Consider the following 22,686-nt stretch of genomic DNA (forward strand, 5'->3'; position numbering starts at 1 on the left):
GCGGGCACAGTGGCGGGTAAGGGGGGATGTCTCCTCCCCTTCCCTCACTTTGGGGCTCCCCCTTGCTCGCTCCCCCCTCCAGAATTAAACTTTGTGAGCATCTGGCAGCAGGCATCAGTGGGCGGGCATTTACCTTTTCCTTGTTCCAGTGCGAGAGGGAGTTCTGCATTGCCGCTAGTCTGGTCTGCAGCGACACGCAGAACTTCCTATGGCACTTGGAACGAGGAGGAGGTAAGTCCCTGCCCACTGATGCCCGCTGCCAGCCGCGCACAAAGTTTAATTCTGGAGGGGGGAGGGAGCAAGGGGGAGCCCCAAGGTGAAGTGCCCACCAAGGGCTGTGCCCACCGCTCCCCCTTCACTGCGCTGCCTCCCCTCCACATGCTAGTGTGGACGATGTCCACCCTCTGAAAAAAGTAGGTGGACATCGTCCACCCGCGTTCACACTGGACTCGGACCCCTGGTTATCCAGCACTGGCAGCCCCTGAAATCCACTGACAAGTTTGACAGCTGTGCGCACAGGCGCAGTTGCTGTTGCTGCGAGTGGCAATGTTTACAATCTGCACTCATGTGCAGGCACAGTACAAGCTTTCTCGCCAGAGCCGAAGGGAAGCTGGTACTGCGCCTGCACAGGAGCGCAGGTTGTAAATATTGCTGTGTGGTGTTCCTGGGGCTGCCAGCGCTGGATCCCCGAGGCTGAAGAGGACAGATGTCTTCTTTACAGGTGCTCTTTAAGTTAACCAATAAAAGGTATCATTCTTATTCAAAATTTACTGCTTCAGCTGATGGCCAACATGGTACAATACTTTACTGCTTCTGGTTCTACATTCAATAGCATTCAATTTTGATGAGGCCACTAGCCTAATGGTGCCCATACACGTTACAATTACAATGTTTGTTTTTCCCATTTATTTGACCAAAACGATCTAAACCATATAAAAGTTGAAAAAAATATTTTTGTCGATCAAGAAAGATGAACAATTATCCCGTTTTTGCAATAAAAATCCGATCGGACATGTTGGAAAAATCTTTATATTCGTTCAAATGGAATAATCAAATGAAATTATCTAATCAACAAAATGAAAAAAAATGTACCATGTATGTGCACCATTAGGAACAAGAGCAAAAGATTTCATAGGAATGTGTAAAAAGCAGCTATAGGAAGGCAGTGAGACATGGCTGCCAGATATCAACTATTGGATTTTAACTTTGAAAAGATTCCTTACTTTAGGCAGGAGTTCTCATGTTCCCTGTTCTGCTTTCTAATTTAGTAAAGGGACTCTGCTGGCACCATTGTTAGTATAGGGCAGCTAGTTTGCATGTCTCTGTATTAACAGTTCAGACATTATATTTATTTGTTGTTCTTTACAGTGTGATCAGGAAATTAAGTATCCATGTTGATTGATTTGTAAAACTTACAGAAATTTGCCCAGAATGCTGTTTTATTAAACTGGATATGCCTCATGACATTGTTTACCAAATTGTTTACTAAAAAAAAAAGGTCGTTACTCCTTTACACTTGCAATGTGTACAGTATTTTATATATTTAAATTGGTGCGTTTTACTAATGCTGTTGATCCAATAAAGTATTTTTAAAAGAAAAATGTTGTAAAAGCATTTTTTTATCTTAACAAATGTTCTACAGTCGGGGCTTCAAACTCAATCACACAAGGGGCCAAAATCTAAAACATAGCCTAAGTGGTGTATATATATATATATATATATATATATATATATATATATATATATATATATATGATCCAAAGGAGGTCAGCAGCTGTCACAGTGAACCCTCAATGGGTGGGTGTGCACGCAGCCAGGGGTGCCCAATCCCCTCTGGATTATAGAAAAGAGACGTAGGGTTGCAGCACACAGCTCTTCTTTATTTAGAGCAAAAAGCACAAAGTACAGGCAGTTTCGGTCGTCCCCGACCTTTTTCAATGCCAACACAAAATGAAATGAATCAATTCAATATATACCTGACAGGCAGGAAATGACATGTTAATGTGGGACAACGCCCAGTAACAAGGAAGTAACATATGTTAATATGGGAACATGCCCAGTATTAAGCAAACAGTGGTAAATTCCACACTTAGCTTAAAAGTAATCAAGTCCAATCCAGCATCAGTATTCCATCATTCCTGATCCAAGAATATAGTAGCATCATACAATCTGAAATTTACAAAAACAGATGGAGGTCAAAATCTTTATTAAGACCCTCAGGGTGTAAACATCTCAATTTATGAATCCACATAACCTCCCTTTTCCTTAGGAGGAGAACTCTGTCTCCCCCCCGTCTCGGTTTGGGTTGATGGTCAATGACCATAAATTTTAACTTAGTGTCTCTATGGCCTGCATTGCGCCAATGTTTGGCTACTGGCAGCTCAGAGGTCTTACTCCGCACAGAGCTCCTATGTTGTGAGATGCGATCTCGCACCTTCTGTGTGGTTTCACCCACATATAAAAGGCCACAAGGGCAAGTCAGTAGATACACAACATAGGAGCTCTGGCAGGTCAGAAAATGTCTTATCCTATAGTCTCCACCAAAGGTGGTGCCTTTAATGAGATGGGTACATTCACTGCAAGATAAGCAAGGATAACAACCCACACGTTTGATGCCAGTGAGTGAAGTGGTATCTTTGGGAGAAAAATGCTATGAGAGCTTCCACCCACCTGCTGTCTTCCGCTCGGTCACCAGGAGTCAATTACTGAGGGTTAACCGCATTGTGTCGGATGCTAACATTATTGAGCACAGAAGACAGCAGATGGTGGGAAAACTCTCACAGCAGGGATATCCTACCACACTAATACAGAACGAATTGCAAAGGATCCTGCATCCTACAGAGTCTGTGACTGACCAAATGCGTGATTTGGGTCCTCGATTACCTTTTGTGTGCCAGTACCATGGTTTGTCCTATAAAGTACTTTCATGTATCAAAAAACATTGGCACATTCTAAGCAGTGCTTATCCAGAGATCCCCGAATTCCGCTCTCCACCGATCCCTGCCTATAGGCGCAATGCGACTGTGGGCAGCAAATTGGTCAGAGCGGATTGGTCTTTTTCTCCCAAAGATACCACTTCACTCACTGGCATCAAACGTGTGGGTTGTTATCCTTGCTTATCTTGCAGTGAATGTACCCATGTCATTAAAGGCACCACCTTTGGTGGAGACTATAGGATAAGACATTTTCTGACCTGCCAGAGCTCCTATGTTGTGCATCTACTGACTTGCCCTTGTGGCCTTTTATATGTGGGTGAAACCACACAGAAGGTGCGAGATCGCATCTCACAACATAGGAGCTCTGTGCGGAGAAAGACCTCTGAGCTGCCAGTAGCCAAACATTGGCGCAATGCAGGCCATAGAGACACTGAGTTAAAATTTATGGTCATTGACCATCAACCCAAACCGAGACGGGGGGGAGACAGAGTTCTCCTCCTAAGGAAAAGGGAGGTTATGTGGATTCATAAATTGAGATGTTTACACCCTGAGGGTCTTAATAAAGATTTTGACCTCCATCTGTTTTTGTAAATTTCAGATTGTATGATGCTACTATATTCTTGGATCAGGAACGATGGAATACTGATGCTGGATTGGACTTGATTACTTTTAAGCTAAGTGTGGAATTTAACACTGTTTGCTTAATACTGGGCATGTTCCCATATTAACATATGTTACTTCCTTGTTACTGGGCGTTGTCCCACATTAACATGTCATTTCCTGCCTGTCAGGTATATATTGAATTGATTCATTTCATTTTGTGTTGGCATTGAAAAAGGTCGGGGACGACCGAAACTGTTTGCCTGTACTTTGTGCTTTTTGCTCTAAATAAAGAAGAGCTGTGTGCTGCAACCCTACGTCTCTTTTCTTTTATATATATATATATATATATATATATATATATATATATATCTATAAGCTCAGTACCTTAATAATGAGAATTTTCAGTAACAAGCTCAAAAAAACCCTAGTAGGGAGTACCGTAACCTTGAACATTATAAAGGGACCATTAAAAAAAAGAAAATAAGCGGTGTCTGGACTTACCCGGGGCTTCCTATAGCCCACGAGGTCCTTCGGTGTCCTCTGTTAACCCAACGACTTCTTGAAAGACCATGCATGTGCTGGTCGCTTATGATGATGGGCGTGTGATCGCAACGAGTGTGTGGACAGGCCGCACATGAGTGACTTCAGCCGAAGTCGCCGGGTTAACTTTGCCACCAGCGGGGCCACTGAGGAGAGCCAGAGCATACCGAGCAATCTCGTGGGCTACGGGGACACAAGGAAGCACCAGGTAAGTGCAGATTCAGTTTGTTTTCTCTGTTCAAGGTCCCTTTAAAAAGTGCTGACCCCATGCCTAACAGTCTCTTTCAGTTTTAAAGTTCTGCATATTATTATATAACTAGTAGACCTAAGCCCGTTTAAAAACGGGCTCTAGGTCTGTGTTCCTGGGCGTGCGCGCGCCCGCTCACCCGCCGCCGCCCGCTCACCCCGTGTCGCACGCGACCGCCGCCCTCTCACCCGCCGCACATCCGGCCACCTGCTCACATGCCGCCCGCTGGACTCCCTGGCCCCGTTCCCGGCCTCCTGTCTCTGGGTCCGTGCTGCGCACATGCGCAGTGGACAACGCTACACAGGGACAGGAGGCACAGACACGGGTTTTATTATACAGGATTAAAAAAATCGAGTCTGTATTCGGTCTTCAATTTAATTAAGTACAATCTTAGATGAACAACATCTATCTGGGAGGTGTTATAAGGCAGTTTCCAAGCAGTCGCCGAAGAGATGCACAGGCCCTCTACGTATCTCTCCGGCAACTGCTTGGAAACAGCCTTATATCGCGGCCAGTCTGCACAAGAGAAGTGCGCCCTGCAGACTGGCCGCGACTGGCTGAAGTTGCGGGACCTGGTACCAGCGCAGGAAAAGGCTGAGGAAGGCAGCGTGGGAGCGATCCGTGCGGATGGGGCTGGAGGAAGCACCAGGTATGTATAAAACTTTTATGTTCTTTGGTCTGGTTTCATTTAAGGAGTCCTTTTATTTAATACATTCCCCTCACATTTTACTTCTGCCCTGACACTAACATGATGTCCAGTGTTATTACCTTTACTTGTTCATGTTCAGTCTATTCAGATCTGCAACATTGTTAGCAGCCTACATCGCCATTCCTAGCAATCGCTTACCTCAATACAGATAATATCCACTCAACTCAAGCGAACATAGAGGTAATCTAGGGCCAGATGTAGTAAACTGCATAAAGCTGACGTGCACAGAGAGCGCATGGCAATTTTACCATTATTAACGCCTGTTCATGAGACTGTCTCTGCTCCTTTTTGGCAGCAAATGTCAGACAAGTTCTCTGTGGTTTGTCAGAGAGAGCCTGCAGCTGAATCCATGCTGCAGCCATATGCCAAGGCCCGCGTTCGTGCAAAATGGACGCCTGAAATATCGGCTTGTAGAATAAATATATCGGGTGCTGCCGTCAGCGGCCATACAAATATTGTTTATAGCAAGCACCCAAGCTTCCTGCTATAAATGATATTTGTACGGGTAACATATGGAGGAACCTGATATTTACAGTTTAATGCTGCACCAATATTTACAGTTTTTGTGGCTTCCTTAAGCCCCTGCCTCTATTATGCCCCATTGGACAGGGTACTAGTTTTAACACCAACCAACTCATTCTCACTTGCAGTGGGAGATCAGTGGAAGCACAAAGAGGAACTACAAGGAGCAGCAATATGACAGCTGCAGTGTCCCAGCAAACTGATGTATTTAGTTGTATAGAGTCTATTGGGAGGGAGAGAAAAGAACAGGATGAGTAAAAACTTGTAGGCACGTTATCAAAGCCTGTAAACAAAAAAAAATTCTGAGGATTTGTGGCAAAGGCTCAGCCTTAGTAAGTACCCAGTAGGGATGCTCATTCGGATTTTGCAGAATTTAAATTTCTGGATTTCCGCAGAACCGCAACTTCGTAATTTTAGTCCAATCACAGAACTCGGAAGCATTGGACCAATCAGAGAATGCAGAAGCAACCTGGAAGTATTTGGCCAATCAGAGAATGTTAACAATTACCAAAAGAAAATCCGCGCAATCGGTAATCAACATTGGCAGAAACTGGAATTTCCACGCAGTCATTTTTTCTGACCATCCCTAGTTCCCTGTTGGTCTTTTGCTCTCCATCTCCCTCACTTTCCAGCTGCATCCCCCTCTGCTGCTCTTTCCATACTCTGATGTGTAGAGGGGAGGGGGAGAACACGATGCCAGGTGCAGCTCTGTGTCTCCGTTTCCATCAGGAACTAAAAACTTATTGTCGGCTGGGAACATAACCATATCAATGCGCAGAGAGTGGAAATAGTCCCCTTTCACTGCGTACGTATGGTTATGCTGCTGGTAAGTTCACCCTGCTGCTGCTGAAATTCTCAACAGGGTAAAAAATGATTTCCCCTCCGAGTCGTAGAAACTCGGAGAAGAAATTCAGGGTCCGGAGATTGCCAGAACCCTTTACCATTGTGTGAGGCGTGCAATATATCATTACTGCTATAGCGGCGCCCAACTCCGAAACCACCTGTTTCTCTTTCATCTGCGGCCTCCCTGCCAACCGTTTAGTCCCGTTACAGTCCATCATGAACTCTGCTGCACGACTCATCGGCCTCTCCTCCCGCTTCTCCAGCCCAATCCTCCTCTGCCAGTCCCTTCGCTGTCTGCCCACAGAGAATATAATTTAAAATCCTTACCCTTGCCTACAAAGTTCTCCACAACCTAGCTCCTGCCCAAGGGCTTGTTCATAGTAGGGGCGATTTCAGGTTTTTTTTTTAGCGCTGATTTTAAAAATCGCCTTAAAGGAATACTTAAGTCATTTAGAAAAAATAACTTTTACTCACCTGGGGCTCCCCTCAAGCCTCAGCCTTCTACAATGCTATTGCGTCCGGGGACGCGGATAATCAGCCGCGTTCACAGCCTGTCGGCCGGTGACGGCCAAACCGGAAGTGGCCGCCGGCGAGACCAGCCGCATCGGAGGGACACGGCGAGGGCACCGTTCAGCTGCAGGGGGCTGAGGGGAGCCCCAGGTGAGTAAAAGTCATTTTTTTTAAATGACTTAAGTATTCCTTTAATGCCTTAGAGCCCTAATGCTCGCTTATGTGAGTATTCTCACATAAGCGATGAGCTTTCTATCCAATCCCAAACGCGGCTCCTGAACCATTTTCAGAGAGTTTGCGGTTCAATAGAAAGGATAGGGATATCGCTAAGCTCTTTGAAAAGTGCTTTCCCGAGCACTTTTAATGAATAAATACATTGTATTTATTCATTTCTGGGGCAAAGAGTTCACTTCCTGACTAACTAACGTCAGGAAGTGGGGAAAAAAACGCTACACAAAAGCGCTTAGAAAGGGGATTTTCTAAGTGAAAATCGATCTGAAAACGCTTAGAAAAGCCCTTTCAAAATCGCTCCATAAATCACTCAGCGCTTACGATTTTTAATGTGAACAAAGCCTAAATCAACTCATTTCCAGATACCATCCTACATCTCAATCTCTGCTAACAATAGCCTTCTGTCTTCCTCTCTGGTCACCTCTTCTCACTCTCGCTTACAATACTTCTCTCAATGCTCTACCCTCCTCTAGAGCACTCTCCCACACCACATCCGCCACTCACCCACTTTAGACACAATCTGAAAACTCATCTCTTCAGGCAAGCATACGCTCCTACCTAGGACATTGCCCACTAAGCACCATTTCTACCACTCCGCACACAGCTTCCCTTTACCTACTGTCTTACACCCTAAACCTTTAGATTGTAAGGCCTTTTGGCCAGGGCTCTCTTCCTCTTTTGTCTCACAATGCTGTGTAATGGGTGTACATTCCTCACACCCCTCAGTAAAAATATGTAGTTAATTTGTTCACTGCATTAGCTGTTAAACACTCTTGTCTTGTATTCACTGTTTTATAGTATACTTTGTATTGTTATACCCTGTATGCTGTTGTACAGCTCCACGGAAAATGCTGGCGCTATATAAATTAATAATAACCTGCCTGCCTCCGCAATGATCCTTGGAGTGGGAGGAGGAGACAAGGGCGCAGTCTGCTGGTGGTCATGGGCAGACCTGCGGATTAAGTTAAAAAAAAAAAAAAACACAGGCAGCCAGGACCTGTGGGCCTCCTTGTGGCTTCAGTGGTTTTCAGCACCCTTTGCCTTTTACTTTAGCAAATGTCTGTAGCTTAACTCCCGATTGATGAACCATGTCTAATGCTCTAAGCTTACACAGAATACTGGTCACACAGTGATGTAAGATGTGATTCTGCAATAATGAAGGACTTGCTCATTTGAAACACACTTTGGTTGTTGCATACATACCATAATCAGTTTGTACCATGGAAATAGGGCACACGGTGTAAAAAGCTTAGTTGTGAGTAGTTTGCGGTTCTTTACTGACCAAAGCAAGCCATTTGGGTGCCGGTGGTGCTTCGGTAAAATGGATGCTGTATAGACTGCAATGTCCTCCTCTTCATGCTGATAACACCATCAACATCCTCTCCTCACACTCATAGCTATTTACCTTTAATTAGTTATAATGGGAGATACTTGTAGTACTGTACTTTGCTTTGCCGCTGTGTCACTGTAATGCGAATAAGCTGTAAATAGATTGTAGTGTATATGAAGCCTGATAAGGGAAGGACAAGTGAAGGGCATAATGTCCCAGGTCACAGAATCATGCATGAACTGCTCTGACTTTTACAGTTCATGTGATAAATGTGGACAAAGGTCGCTCATCTGCAAGCAATCTAAATGATCCTTTTTGTTTGTGTTGTCAGATGAGCATTCTGTGATATATGGACTACAGAGCTGGCTTATCTCTGTAATCAAAATATAAACTGGTAACGTAGAATGAACCCTTCCAGGTTTCTGGGCTGCAGCTTGCTGCTTTACCCATTATGCTGGGTACACACGTTGCGATTTCCCGCTCGATCCGCGGGATCAATTGATTATTTCCGACATGTTCGATCGGGTTTTAATCGATACAGCCGTTGATTTTGCATGTTAGGTATGCAAAATCGACAGCTGTATCGATCGAAACCCGATGAAACATGTTGGAAATAATCGATCAATCCCGCGGATCGGGCGGGGAAATCGCAACGTGTGTACCCAGCATTGCAGTGGATCTTTTCAAATTATCAGATCAGAATTAACAATCTATCAGCTGCCAAGTCACCTGAAATATGGCCACCTTTAGGGCTCGTTCACACTACAAGAGCTTTTCTAAGCACTTGGGATTTTAAAAGCTTTTGCTAATGTTATCCTATGTGAGTGTTCACATTGGAGCGATATGATTTTGTAAAAATCCCCCATAGGATTGCATTAGCAAGAGCTTTTAAAATCTCTGGCATTTAAAAAGCTCTTGTAGTGTGAATCAGCGCTAAGTGTCAGCATAAACGTGTAGCTGTTACATTACCTCTCTGTGTCCGCCGCTGTCTCTGGGTACTGTCCTTCGACCATACACATGCCCCATGTAGTTGCCGGAGTAACGGGTGCGTGTGTGACATAATACGCGGCTGCATTGCTCAGGCAACCACGTGGGGCGCATGTATGAATGAAGGACCCAGCCCAGAGGCAGTGGAGGACAAGGACAGGTAATGTATGTAGCAGGTCAGTGGGCAGGCAGTGAGCTGTGTGTCTGACTCAGAAGTTTTCTGTCAAATGCATTCTGTCATCCCTTTAGCTGTGCTGCAGCCACCAGGGGGAGCTCTTCTGTATGCTAGAATACAGATTTACACATCTAAAGGGATGCAGGAAAGCCCTCAGAATTGTCAGCTTCCTTCGCTTTGATACAGAGAAAGACCCACCCGATACCCCTTTGCATCAAATCACAATGGGAAGCAGGGCTGTGTGGCTCTCCCTATTGGCTGCCGGGCTCTCCCCAAAGGCTGTCTGTCAAATTCACCGCACAGAGACAGCATGGGGAGAGCCAGTTATCAGCTGCTGTGAGCTGGAGAAAAATACCAAACACTTTTGCCCGATAAATGAAATGTGGAAATCGTTGTGAATATACATTAGTTGAGATTTCCTGAGGTAATTACTGCACAAGTCGGTAATTTAATTTAACTCATTAGTCGGGAACTGTGATTTTCTGTGCAGTGATAGGTTTAGTGAATTGTAATTTGGGAACGTGATCGGTAAAATCAGCTGTTTTAAGCATTACCGAATGCGGTAATGCTTTGTGAATAGAGCCCCTTGTACATTTGGGGGACAGCATCGGGCAGGCAAGGCGGCATCACAAGGCCAATTCCGGATCGATTTCAGCATGAAATTGATCGGGAATTGGCCTGCATTGTATGCGCAGCCAACAGATCTCTCTCTAATCAGATTCGATCAGAGAGAGAGAGATTTGTCTCTTGGTTGAATCTGCCATTCATCGCTAGATGTATGACTACCTTTAATGACCAGGGAGAGTCAAACGCCAGGAAATGCAAAACTGGTGCACTGATGGTGCAGGTCAACAAGGACTGATTAATCCAGTCTGATATTGTACTTACAAACATGTGGACCATGCAAATGGCTACAGAGAGACAAAGTACTAGGATAAGATCGCTGTGGGCAGTAGTGTTACACATGGACCACAACCCCTCAGTGTTTTTCCTCTGCGAAGCCATGTGTCTCATCACTTCAGCCACCTACATCAATGTGTTTCAGGATCTCCATCCCCAGGGCTGTGGAGTCGGTACAAAAATCATCCAACTCCCGATTGCTCAGTTAATGAAACCACCGATTCCAGCTGCGACTCCAGGTACCATAAATTGCTCAGACTCCTCGACCCCTGCAGGGCTATGGAGTGAGTACAAAAATCACCTGACTCCTCAGTTTATGAAACCTCCAACTCCAGGGTACCCAAAAATTGCTCCGACTCCACAGCCCTGTGCATCTCTATGTCAAGATCCCTAACTCAAAACATATGTCCGTCAATTTCCAAACACACCCACTTTGTCTCTCTGTAGTGCAGGGGCTTGGACAGCTAGGCAATTGAACTGGGCATGTGCAGTAAAAAGAAGCACTTATGCAAAGAGGAAAATCTATTTTTTTCAGGGCATGTGCTGCTATAGGAAATCACACATGCCCAGTTCAAATGTGGAACTATACATAACTATGATTGCGGGGATCCAGTCAACAAAATAAAGGCCTGGGAAAGGGGATACCTGAACTGAAGCTGGAAACTAGTTTGGATATCTTCGAATAAGTTAATAGCACATTGGTCATGCTTTATATTACATTTATTTTTTCCACAGGTCATATGTTATATGTGTATGTATGTGTATATATATACAGGGAGTGCAGAATTATTAGGCAAATGAGTATTTTGACCACATCATCCTCTTTATGCATGTTGTCTTACTCCAAGCTGTATAGGCTTGAAAGCCTACTACCAATTAAGCATATTAGGTGATGTGCATCTCTGTAATGAGATGCACTCTCTAATAATTATGCACAGTAATAGTCACCTGCACACACAGATATCCCCCTAAAATAGCTAAAACTAAAAACAAACTAAAAACTACTTTCAAAAATATTCAGCTTTGATATTGAGTTTTTTTGGGTTCATTGAGAACATGGTTGTTATTCTATAATAAAATTATTCCTCAAAAATACAACTTGCCTAATAATTCTGCACTCCCTGTATGTGTGTGTGTGTGTGTGTGTGTGTGTGTGTGTGTGCGTGCGTGCGTGCGTGCGTGCGTGTGTGTGTGTGTGTGTGTGTGTGTATATATATGTGTATATATATATATATATATATATATATATAGACTACGATGCATACACTACACGATACATACATAGACATATGACTCTGGTAGGGAATAGATTGTGAGCCCCACTGAGGGACAGTTAGTGGCAAGACAATATGCTCTGTACAGTCAGGCCCGTATCTCTTAAGAGGCACCCGTGGGCCGGTGCCATGGGCGGCCCCTCGGGGGGGGGCGTCGCCCACCTATTAGCTGTGTATTTTATTTATTTTTTTGTTTATTTTAAAATTTTTATTAGAATAAAAAAAAATTTGCGTTTGGTTGGGGGAGGTGTTATAGCGATGGAGAGCACACACATGGAGGGGAACTCGCTCCCCCCCTTCCCCCTCCAGCAGAGTGGCAGCGGCCGGGATGTTTCCCGATGCCGGAGGAAAACTCTGCATGCCACTGTTTGGTCTAGTCAGCGACGTCACCAGGCAGCGGCATGCAGAGTTTTCCTCGCGCGCGTAAGAGGTAAGTTGTTCGCCGGCTGCTACCTTGGGGACACCTATTATTTTCTGGTGACATGCTGCCCACTGTATGATTATTTTCTGGTGACATGCTGCCCACTGTACGATTATTTTCTGCTAACATGCTGCCCACTGTACGATTATTTTCTGGTGACATGCTGCCCACTGTACGATTATTTTCTGGTGAAATGCTGCCTACTGTACGATTATTTTCTGCTGAAATGCTGCCCACTGTACGATTATTTTCTGCTGACATGCTGCCCACATTGTGATTATTTTCTGGTGAAATGCTGCCCACTGTACAATTATTTTCTGCTGACATGCTGCCCACTGTACGATTATTTTCTGCTGAAAAGCTGCCCACTGTGATTATTTTCTAGTGACAGGCTTCCCACTATATGATTATTTTCTGCTGAAATGCTGCCCACTGTACAATTATTTTCTGCTGACCTGCTGCCCACTGTACGAATATTTTCTGCTGACATGCTGCCCACTGTGATTATTTTCTGGTGACAGACTGCCCACGTTGCGATTATTTTCTGCTGAAATGCTGCCCACTGTACGATTATTTTCTGGTGAAATGCTGCCCACGTTGCGATTATTTTATGGTGAAATGCTGTTTACATTGCGATTATTTTATGGTGAAACATTGCTGCATTACGATTATTTTATGGTGAAACGTTGCCCCATTACAATGATTTGGCACCTATGGGGGAGCCCCATCCAAATTTTCACAAGGGGGCCCAGTGATTTCTAGTTACGCCCCTGACTACAACCTAAACTGGGGATACCTATAGACCTGGCTATCTATACAGGGGACACCTATAGTATGTCTATACTGGGGACAGCTATAGACCTGGCTACTTATACTGTACTTATACTATTTATTTATATAGCGCCAACATATTATGCAGCGCTGTACAGAGTATGTATTGTCTTGTCACTAACTGTCCCTCAGAGGGGCGTACAATCTAATCCCTACCATAGTCATATGTGTATGTATGTATCGTAGTCTAGGGTCAATTTTTAGGGAAAAGACAATTAACTTATTGGTATCATTTGCTATTGGGATGTGGGAGGAAACCGGAGTGCCTGGAGGAAACTCACACAGACCCGGGGAGAACATACAAACTCCTTGCAGATGTTGACCTGGCTGGGATTCGAACCGGGAACCCAGTGCTGCAAGGCGAGAGCGCTAACCACTACGCCACCGTGCTGCCATACTACTCAACTATATTGTACTGCCATCTTCAGCAGTACTTCACAGAGTATGTAGTCATGTCACTGACTGTCCTCTGAGGAGCTCACAATCTAATCTCAGCCGCTTTTGACGCCATAGCTCCATTAAAGATAAAACGTTCCGCACCATTACATCACGCTCGCTGGTTTGACAACTCTATAAAGGAACTAAAGAAACAGGGACGCAGATTGGAACGAAGGTGGCGCAAAAACCAGTCCCCTGATGACAAACTTTCCCTAACTGCTCACCTCAAAAAATATCAAACGGCGATTAGCAAAAAGAAGTCCTTATTCCTGTATGCAGCCAACAGACCTGCCCAACTATTCCGCACGGTTGACAGTCTCTGCAATCCATCTTGCAGGAAATCCAGCATCAGACCTTCACAGGAACTGTGCGAAAAATTTGCCCACTTCTTCTCAGACAAAGTCTCCTCAATACGATCTGCCATTCAATTCACAGCCCAAGAAACCCATGCAGAGCCATATAACAGGTGCAAAAATAGCCTACCACCATGGTCTGATTTTAAAGTAATCACTGAAAAAGACATCTTGGACATCCTCTCAAACCTTCGCCAGACTACCTGCGATCTGGACCCTGGCCCCACTAAGTTCATGTTGAAATGCCCTGAACTATTTACACCGGCATTCCACAAAATAGTCAACGGTTCCTTACAAGAAGGGTGATTTCCCTCTACTCTGAAAGAAGCAATCGTCAGGCCACTACTCAAGAAACCATCCTTAGACCCAGATGCTCTAAACAGCTACAGACCTGTCTCTAACCTCCCCTTTCTGGGAAAAGTTATTGAAAGGGCTGTCTACCTCCAACTTGAAGACAGGCTCTCCAGAAACAACATCCTTGGCCCTCTTCAATCTGGCTTCAGGAAATATCACAGCTGTGAAACAGCCCTCACCCAGATTTGCAATGATCTGCTCATTGCAAGAGACAAGGGTCAATGTTCCATCCTGATTTTGCTCGACCTCTCAGCGGCTTTTGACACAGTCGATCATGAAATCTTGCTCAACAGGCTACAAGAGTACTGTGGCATAGATGGCATTGTTCTCCAGTGGTTCAACTCCTTCCTGGCTGGCAGAACACAAAGGGTAGCCTTAGGGCCCTTCCTCTCCAACCCTGTACCACTAAAATACGGTGTACCTCAGGGCGCAATATTATCCCCTTTACTTTTCACCATATACATGCTGCCACTTGGAGAAATCATACAAAAACATGGCCTGACATATCATTGCTATGCTGATGACACCCAGCTATATTTGTCATTCAAACCTGGCATCACAGACCCTACTCCACAAATAAACTCATGCTTAGCTGAGCTTCAGGAGTGGATGAATATTAATCTAAGGAATATTGCAAAGATTAAACACCTAATTCCTTCAGAGGATCTTCCAACCCTAGTCCATGCCTTCGTCACATCAAGGTTAGACTACTGCAATGCCCTCTACACAGGCCTGCATAAGAAAGACTTACGCCGCCTGCAATTAGTACAGAACAGTGCCGGGCTGAGGCATAGGCTGCAGAGGCTCCAGCCTCAGGGCGCAGTGTAGGAGGGGGCGCATAATTCATTCAGCTGTCATTCCTAATTATGTTAGAAGCAGAAAGAAATAAGAAAAGGGGATACATAGCAGTGACTGCAAGCCAGATAACTAGATATTAAGGTTTTGGGGAGGTTGTGGGCCCTGTGCCCTCTTAGTCTAATAGCAATCAGTGTGTGACGGCTGGGGTGGGAGGGATGGAGGGGCGCACTTTGGTGTCTCAGCCTTGGGTGCTGGAGGACCTTGTCCCTGCTCTGGTACAGAATGCCGCCGCAAGGCTGTTAACGAGCCAACCCCGCCATTGCCACATAACACCAACCCTAAACTCACTCCACTGGCTACCGATAAAATGGAGAATTCTGTTTAAGATTGGCTTACTGACATTCAAATCCTTGCACAATCTGGGCCCTGGATACCTGAAGGACTTGTTGCAACTGCATCACACCCCCCACAATCTTAGATCAAAAGGACGCAACACCATGGTCACCCCCAGAGTCCACCTCAAAACCTTTGGAGACAGAGCCTTTTGTCATGCTGCCCCTACACTTTGGAACTCCCTGCCACACCCAATCAGGACAGCTCCATCCCTGGAAGCATTTAAGTCTAAACTGAAAACCTACCTCTTTAGTCTGGCATTCATGAACATCTGACTATCTCCTCTGTAACACAACCCAGCCTGCAACCCTGTATTAATCTGAGACACAACTATGCGCTTTGAGTCCTATGGGAGAAAAGCGCTTTACAAATGTTATTGTATTGTATTGTATAATCTTGCCATAGTCTAATGTTCTACCGTATTATTATGTATTTATATAGCACTGGCATCTTCTGCAGCACTTTGCAGAGAACATAGTCATGTTACTGACTTTTCTCAGAGGAGCTCATAATCTAATACCTACCACTATTTTGTGCGAGAGAACACTGGCTAATGTGTGTGTTTTTTGGGGAACAGTTCCTGCTTGCATTTTTAGGGTCACTTTACTCATATCAGGGTAGAAAACACGGCCCCACTGACTTCGGTTGCTCTCTTACTAGGAAATTTTAATTGGCCACACCCACTGTATGTTATGGACATGCCCACTGCATTCTGTGGACACACCCATTTTTGCCGCGGCGCGCAAATGTCCCTGGGGGGCGTCAAAGGTTTGGGGTGCCTAGGGGAGCCCAAACCCTAAATACAGCCCTGTGTACAGTGCTGCTTAATATGTCGGTGCTATATAAATACTTAAATAAATGCGTCTCCATGAGTTTTCCTAGATATGCACATATACACCGCAGTAGCGCAATCTTAAGAACCATATTTAACAAGCTCTTCTAAAATAGGTTTAGATGGACCTTGCGCTGTAATGGTGCAATGCAGGAGAATACAGGAAGCCTTCAGACTATCCACAGACTTCACACTACAGAGGTAAGTAATGTATCTAGTCGTCGCCCCCCCCCCCCCCCCCTTTTTTCTCACTTCAGGTATGCTTTAAGTTAAATAGAAAAATGAGCAAAAATAGTAGTTGCCAGTCACATCATACTTGTTCGGCTGTGTACAAACACTGGAATATTGCCACACAAATTAATTTTCAAAATGGTCTAGCCACAAATCTAACCAGTGTACAGACACAACGTTACAGCCCCATTCAACAATCAGGTGCATTCAATTGGGAGCTAGTCAAGTTGAGGGGACCCAGCGGGAAAACCTCACAGACCAACAGCTGCTCCATGCTTGACAATCTGGTTGTGACCAGTAATTTGTAACAAATAGGGGACTAAGCAGAATATACTATCCATTAAAATAAACTCTAAAATTTCACACCAAAGACCCTTTCCCACAGCCTTCATGCACGGCGCTCACTTTGTTTACCGCCTCCACTCGCAACAACTTTACTGAATCTATTTGGTTGATGGCGTGGATAGCGTTTCCCATTGGGTCAGAAATGGAGTAAGATAAAATGGGACCATCTTTAGTAAGATTGGGTGGGGGCTAGCATCTACCTGGCCCCCAGGATTGCCTCTGCATTGGGTCCCCTATTTATTACATATTAGTGGTTGGGACCAAATTGCCGTGAGCAGGGTCCCCCAGGCCTGGATTTATCTTACAGGGGCCTATAGGCACAGATGTCCTTCCTAGACTTTGCCATTCATGAGTCTATAAACCCCAGTCAAACAGCTCCAAAAGTGTGCTGGCTGTCCCAGCTGTTATCTCTCCCTTACTTCCCTTGCTCATCATAGGTAGCTACAGATGCCCCTTAGTATTAGGTAGCCAGAGAACGGCACGGTATTTAGTTGCCCCTGACTGAAGAGAGATCTCGTCAGTGGAATGCAGAGAGCAGGGTGAGTAACCTCTCATTTACACTCTCATCAGGACTCTGCATAGGGAAGGAGGGAGGGAGGCATTCAAGGGGCAGAGTGAGCCTCCTTTCCCTCATCAGATGCCTGTAGGCACGCGCCTACAGTGCCTTATGGTAAATCCAGCCCTGGGGTCCCCTTAACTAGACTAGCGCCAACTGTGCTGGATTAACCACTTCTGGCCTTCTGCTGTTATGCAAGCATCAGGGTACCTTATGCTCCTCATGCCTCCTCCCTTCTTAAAGTGTACCTGAGATGAAGAAAGAGAAAAAAATTAAACATACCTGGGGCTTCCTCTAGCGAACACGGTAAATCCAGCGCTGGAGACTTGGGCGCAGCAGCGCAGGAGACTTGGGCGCAGCCGGCGCCACCATAGGCCGTAATAGGAACTACGGCTATCGCAGGCACAGGGAGTAACTTCAGCGCCGTCAGAAGACGGACCTGAAGTTGCTTTTAAAACAATAATTCGGATTCCAGCGGTTGCTGGAAGCCGAATTATTTCATTCCCCCACTATCCATGTCGGCCTGGAGGGGGGATAGTAATTAACACGGCCCGGACTTGTGCGGCAGCAGGATCAGCCATATACTGGCTGTGTCCTGCGCCCAAGTCTCCGGCGCCGTTCTCTCTCGTACGCTCCTCTAGCCCCCTTCAGGCTAATCACTCCCTTGATGTACTCCTCCATCTGGATTGTCCGGTAGATGCCGTTATTTTCACCAGTCGGTGCAATCTGGCCGTGCAAGCTCCCGTGGCTGGGAGCATTCTGCGCCTGCGCAATACTACTATACAGGAGCATAATGCTCCCGATGATAGGAGCACAACGGGGCATGCACCTGTGCAGTATGCCCCGACTAGCGAAGATAACAGGCATGTACCAGAGGATCCAGGCAGCGGAGAAGGATGGCGAGGGACCTATTAGCTAATTTCTTCATCTCAGGTTTACTATAATAGAACAGAATATGATGCTTGGATAACTGAGTAACAGGGGAGGACTGGGACCTTTTGGCCTGGAGGGAAAACACAAACTAGAGGCCCGGTTTCACAGCAACCCCAGCCCAAATGACGTCACACGCTCCCCAAGTGCTATATACCGGTAGTTATGTGTCGCCATTCGCCAATGCAGCAAGGATACTCAAGGGACGGGCTACAGCATGACAGGTAAAGTATAAATGCACAGGCACCATGGGGCACATAATACATTTTGAGGGACAACGGCTGGGGTTTCCATCGCATTCATAGTTTGTTATTATCGCACTTCATGACCACATCGGCACATCGATACATTCAACTACTTTCCACTCAAAATAAGTCAAATTGTTATATGGGCATGCTTGTGGTGGCAGATTTTCATCCGATTGGATAATAATTATGAAGTGGTTTGTGGATTAGCCAGTCCTAAATCATTAAATGAGAGGCAGCCTGGGGGGAAATCTCCCCCCTTCCCAGTCCTCCCCTGCTGAGTAACATGTCTGTACAGTACTGTTTCCTAAACTACCATTTCAAAGAATCACTAATCAATGATACAGTCATCAAGTGTGTTACTGGTTGCTCTGGCAACAGTTCCGTTTTTCCTCCAGCTTCCCTTGCAGTGGTTGCTGTCCGTGGCTGCCTGCGCGCAGCTATCCTGTTCCTGCCTATGCATGTGTTCCAGCCAGGCAGACAGCAGGCACCCCGAAACTTCCCCCGCCCTCTCCCACGACGCACAGACGCCGGAGGCATGTCACTCACCGGCAAGGGGTGTAAACAAGGGACGTCACCCCGGCAGAGCAGCTGTTTAGGTGACGAACTGGTCGGGCTATACCAAGCAAAAAGCAGGGGGATTTCTAGCAATCCGCATCAGGTGCCGGAGAACTAGTCATATATCATTTCCATACAGTTGTTACAGTGTTTTCTCACACTATCGCGGTCTTTGGGACTCTTGTTGGAAAAGGAGTCGGCTTTAGCCGGTGATATAAGCGGTACCCCCCCCCCTCCCCGCATCAAGCGTGAGTTCGCCCAGTCCGAGCAGCAGGACTTGTTTTTCTTTGGCGTGCCGTCATATATCCCTCCGCCAGGGTCGGAGCTCCCGGAAGAGAGGGCTGCTTGCTCCTGACGCCGGGCTCGCTTGGGATTGTTTGCCGGCGCGTTGCGGTGTCACCCTGTGCGGAAGATTCCAGAAGACAGCGGCTTCCTCCAGCCACCCCCCATCCCCATTGTGTCTCTGCAGCAGCCTTACTGATTCCCGCTGACAGATGTCAACCCCGGCCAGACGGCGTCTTATGAGGGACTTTAAAAGGTGAGGTGCTGCGCCCCCGAGAGCCGGGGCTGCTGGGGAGGGGGCTGGGCTCATCCACTTGGCGGCCTCCTCGTGTAACTGGCTGGCTTGTGAATGTGTTTTTCAGGCTTCAGGAGGATCCCCCTGCTGGAGTGAGCGGCGCCCCATCTGAGAACAACATTATGGTCTGGAATGCCGTCATATTCGGGTAAGAGCTCCCTGGTGTGCCCGTCACCCGTCCCTGAGAATGAAGGTTCCCACGCTGAAATCCCTCATAGCCAGGAATACTTTTACGGTAACACTGGAGGGTAGAACGTGGCCTGTGTCCTCATTTGAGACCATTTCCAGGACTTTCTGTCCAAACAGGAAGTGGGGCAATCTTTACAAAAGTGACAGCGGCCACATCAAACAGGACAAATGGTGTCTGTAGAAGGGGGAATGTTAGCCCCTGAAAGGTAACATGAGATAAACGTGTATATAAAGTGCTAAGCACACATGAGGGTGTTCCTCTCAGCCCCCCCCCCCCCCTTTCCTGAGATTTCATCAGGTGTACAAATGACTGTGCAGATGTGACATGGTCGAACTATAGATAAAGAATTAAAGCCATAAAGCACTTTCCTGCAAGAAATTGGCTTCTCAGAGCAAGAAAGTGTTAAAAAGGTTCAATAGTTAATAGATTTGCATACATATTAAAGCCAGTGGGTACCAGTTTAAAAATCAAAAAGGCAGATATTCACCTAAGGAGAGGAAAGGCTCGGTCCTAATGAGCCTTCCCTCGCCTCTCCCGGTGCCCTCGGTGCTGCGCTGGCTCCCCCGTACGTGTCCGCCGCCGCAGGGACTTCGGAGGACTTCGGGAGCACTCGGGCTTCTGAAGACGGGCCGCTCCATACTACGCACGCGTGAGTGCGTCATAGAGGGCGCTCGCGCATGCGTAGTATGGAGCGGCTGGTCTTCGGGAGCCCGAGTGCTCCCGAAGGCTTCCGAAAGCCCCCTTCGGCTGCGGAAGTGGCAGTATTTGACCGAACTGGTCGAATACTGCCACGGGGGATCCTGCGCGGGAGAGGGGAGGCTCGTTAGGACCGAGCCTTCGCTCTCAGGTGAGTATCTGACTTTTTTATTTTTTTTTTATGGTAAACATTCACTTTAAATCGGCACAGGACACAGCCAGTATATGGCTGGTCCTGCTTCTGCACAAGTCTGGGCTGTGTTAATTACTATTCCCCCTCCAGGCTGCCATGGATAGTGGGGAATGATATAATTTGGCTTCCAGCTATTGCTCAAGACCGAATTATTGTTTTAAAAGCAACTTTGGCTCCATCTTCTGACAGCGCTGACGGTACTCACTGAGTGCCACTTTACAAGTAATTTCTATTCTAGTCTATAGTGGTGCCCAAATCTACCTGTGCTGAAAAGCACTGCTCTGACAGATTTTGGCTATGGCATACTTCAATAAATGTCATTGAGCAGAGACCATGAACCAGTAAAAACTTGGTGTACTTAAAGGGAACCAGAGACGCCAGACATAGAAAAAGAAAAAAAGATTTTATACATACCTGGGGCTTCTTCCAGCCCCATAAGCCTGGATCGCTCCCACGCCGACATCCTCCGCTTCCTGGATCCGCCGGTACCGGGTTCCATCACTTCCGGCGGACGCGGCCAATTGTCCGCATCACAGGGGCTCCCAGCATACCCTTACGCGTGTGGCTGCGCAGTATGCAGCCGCACGCGTAATGGTATGCTGGGAGCTCCGGGGATGCGGACAATTGGCCACGTGCTGACGCCGACTGGCCGAAACTACGGGACCCGGAACTGGCTGATACAGGGAGCGGAGGACGGTGGCGTGGGAGCGATCAGTGCGTATGGGGCTGGAGGAAGCCCCAGGTATGTATAATATCTTTTTCATGGTGTCTCTGGTTCCCTTTAACCACTTCTGTACCACAGTGTTTTTTGCTGATCGGTGCTGCGTGGGCTCTCCAGCCTGCAGCACCGATCAGTTGGCAGCCAAGGCGATCAGACTGCCACCCTTCTTTCCCCACTAGGGGGATGTCCTGCTGGGGGGGTCTGATCGCCGCCGGCTGCTTGCGGGGGGCTCTTCAAAGCCCCCCTCCGCAGCGCTTTCTGGCCTCCTTCCCTCCCTCTCCCTTCCTCTGTGAGTGGCGCAGGACGGATTTCCGTCCTGCGCCTGATGGGATAGGCTTTAGCCTATCAGATGCCGGCGATCCCCGGCCAATCAGAGGCCGGGGATCGCCGATCTCATCTACGGCGCTGCTGCGCAGCAGCGCCGTATACATGTAAACACCGGGGAAAATCTTCCCCGTGTTTACATTTACCCTGCGAGCCACCGATCGGCTCGCAGGGTGTTCACGGAGACACCCTCCGTGAGCTGACATGGAATGACCGCTCGTATGGAATCCACTTCAGGATTCAGGGGCGTACTTAAGCGTACGCAGAATCCTGAAGTGGTTAAAGGGGCACTATGGCGCAAAATAGTAAAATTTATAATATGTGCAAACATACAAATAAGGACTTTTTTTTTTTTTTGAGTAAATTGAGCCATGCATTACTTTGCCCAGGTTTTGGACTAGTCCATTTCGTCAAAGGGGATTCTCGGATTTATTTTCAAAAGCACTTCGTGAATGGCAGTTGCTCTGTCCAACTGCTAAGCTGTATAGTGAGCGTGGAGGCTAGCTGACATCATTGTTTAACCTGCTGAGCGGTCTGGACGAGCTCAGCTCGTCCAACACCGCCAGAGGCTGCCGCTCAGGCCCTGCTGGGCCGATTTTCACCAAATAAAGTGCAGCACACGCAGCCGGCACTTTGCCAGCCGCGTGTGCTGCCTGATCGCCGCTGCAGCGCGGCGATCCGCCGCGTGCAGCGGCGAAAGAGGGTCCCCCCAGCCGCCCGAGCCCAGCGTAGCCGGAACAAACAGTTCCGGCCAGCGCTAAGGGCTGGATCGGAGGCGGCAGACGTCGTCACTCCGCTCGTCGCCATGGCGACGAAGGGAAGCGAAACACGGAGGGCCGCTCATTGCGGCCTTCCGTGTTATTTCTTGCCGCCGGAGGCGATCAGAAGATCGC

At 46.9% G+C, this 22,686-nt stretch overlaps 1 protein-coding gene across 1 annotated transcript in view; it reads left to right on the forward strand.

Moving 5' to 3' along the window:
- Positions 1-19,009: 19,009 nt before the first annotated feature.
- Positions 19,010-22,686, forward strand: part of UBE2A (ubiquitin conjugating enzyme E2 A) — a 33,235-nt gene continuing 29,558 nt past the window's right edge. The window contains exons 1-2 of the mRNA XM_068251091.1: positions 19,010-19,630; positions 19,737-19,817. Coding sequence (XP_068107192.1) covers positions 19,587-19,630; positions 19,737-19,817 — 125 coding nt within the window. The 5' untranslated portion in view covers positions 19,010-19,586. The remainder of the gene's footprint in view (positions 19,631-19,736; positions 19,818-22,686) is intronic.

The sequence above is a fragment of the Hyperolius riggenbachi genome, chromosome 8 (genome assembly GCF_040937935.1).
Source record: "Hyperolius riggenbachi isolate aHypRig1 chromosome 8, aHypRig1.pri, whole genome shotgun sequence".
NCBI classification, from domain to species: Eukaryota; Metazoa; Chordata; class Amphibia; order Anura; family Hyperoliidae; genus Hyperolius; species Hyperolius riggenbachi.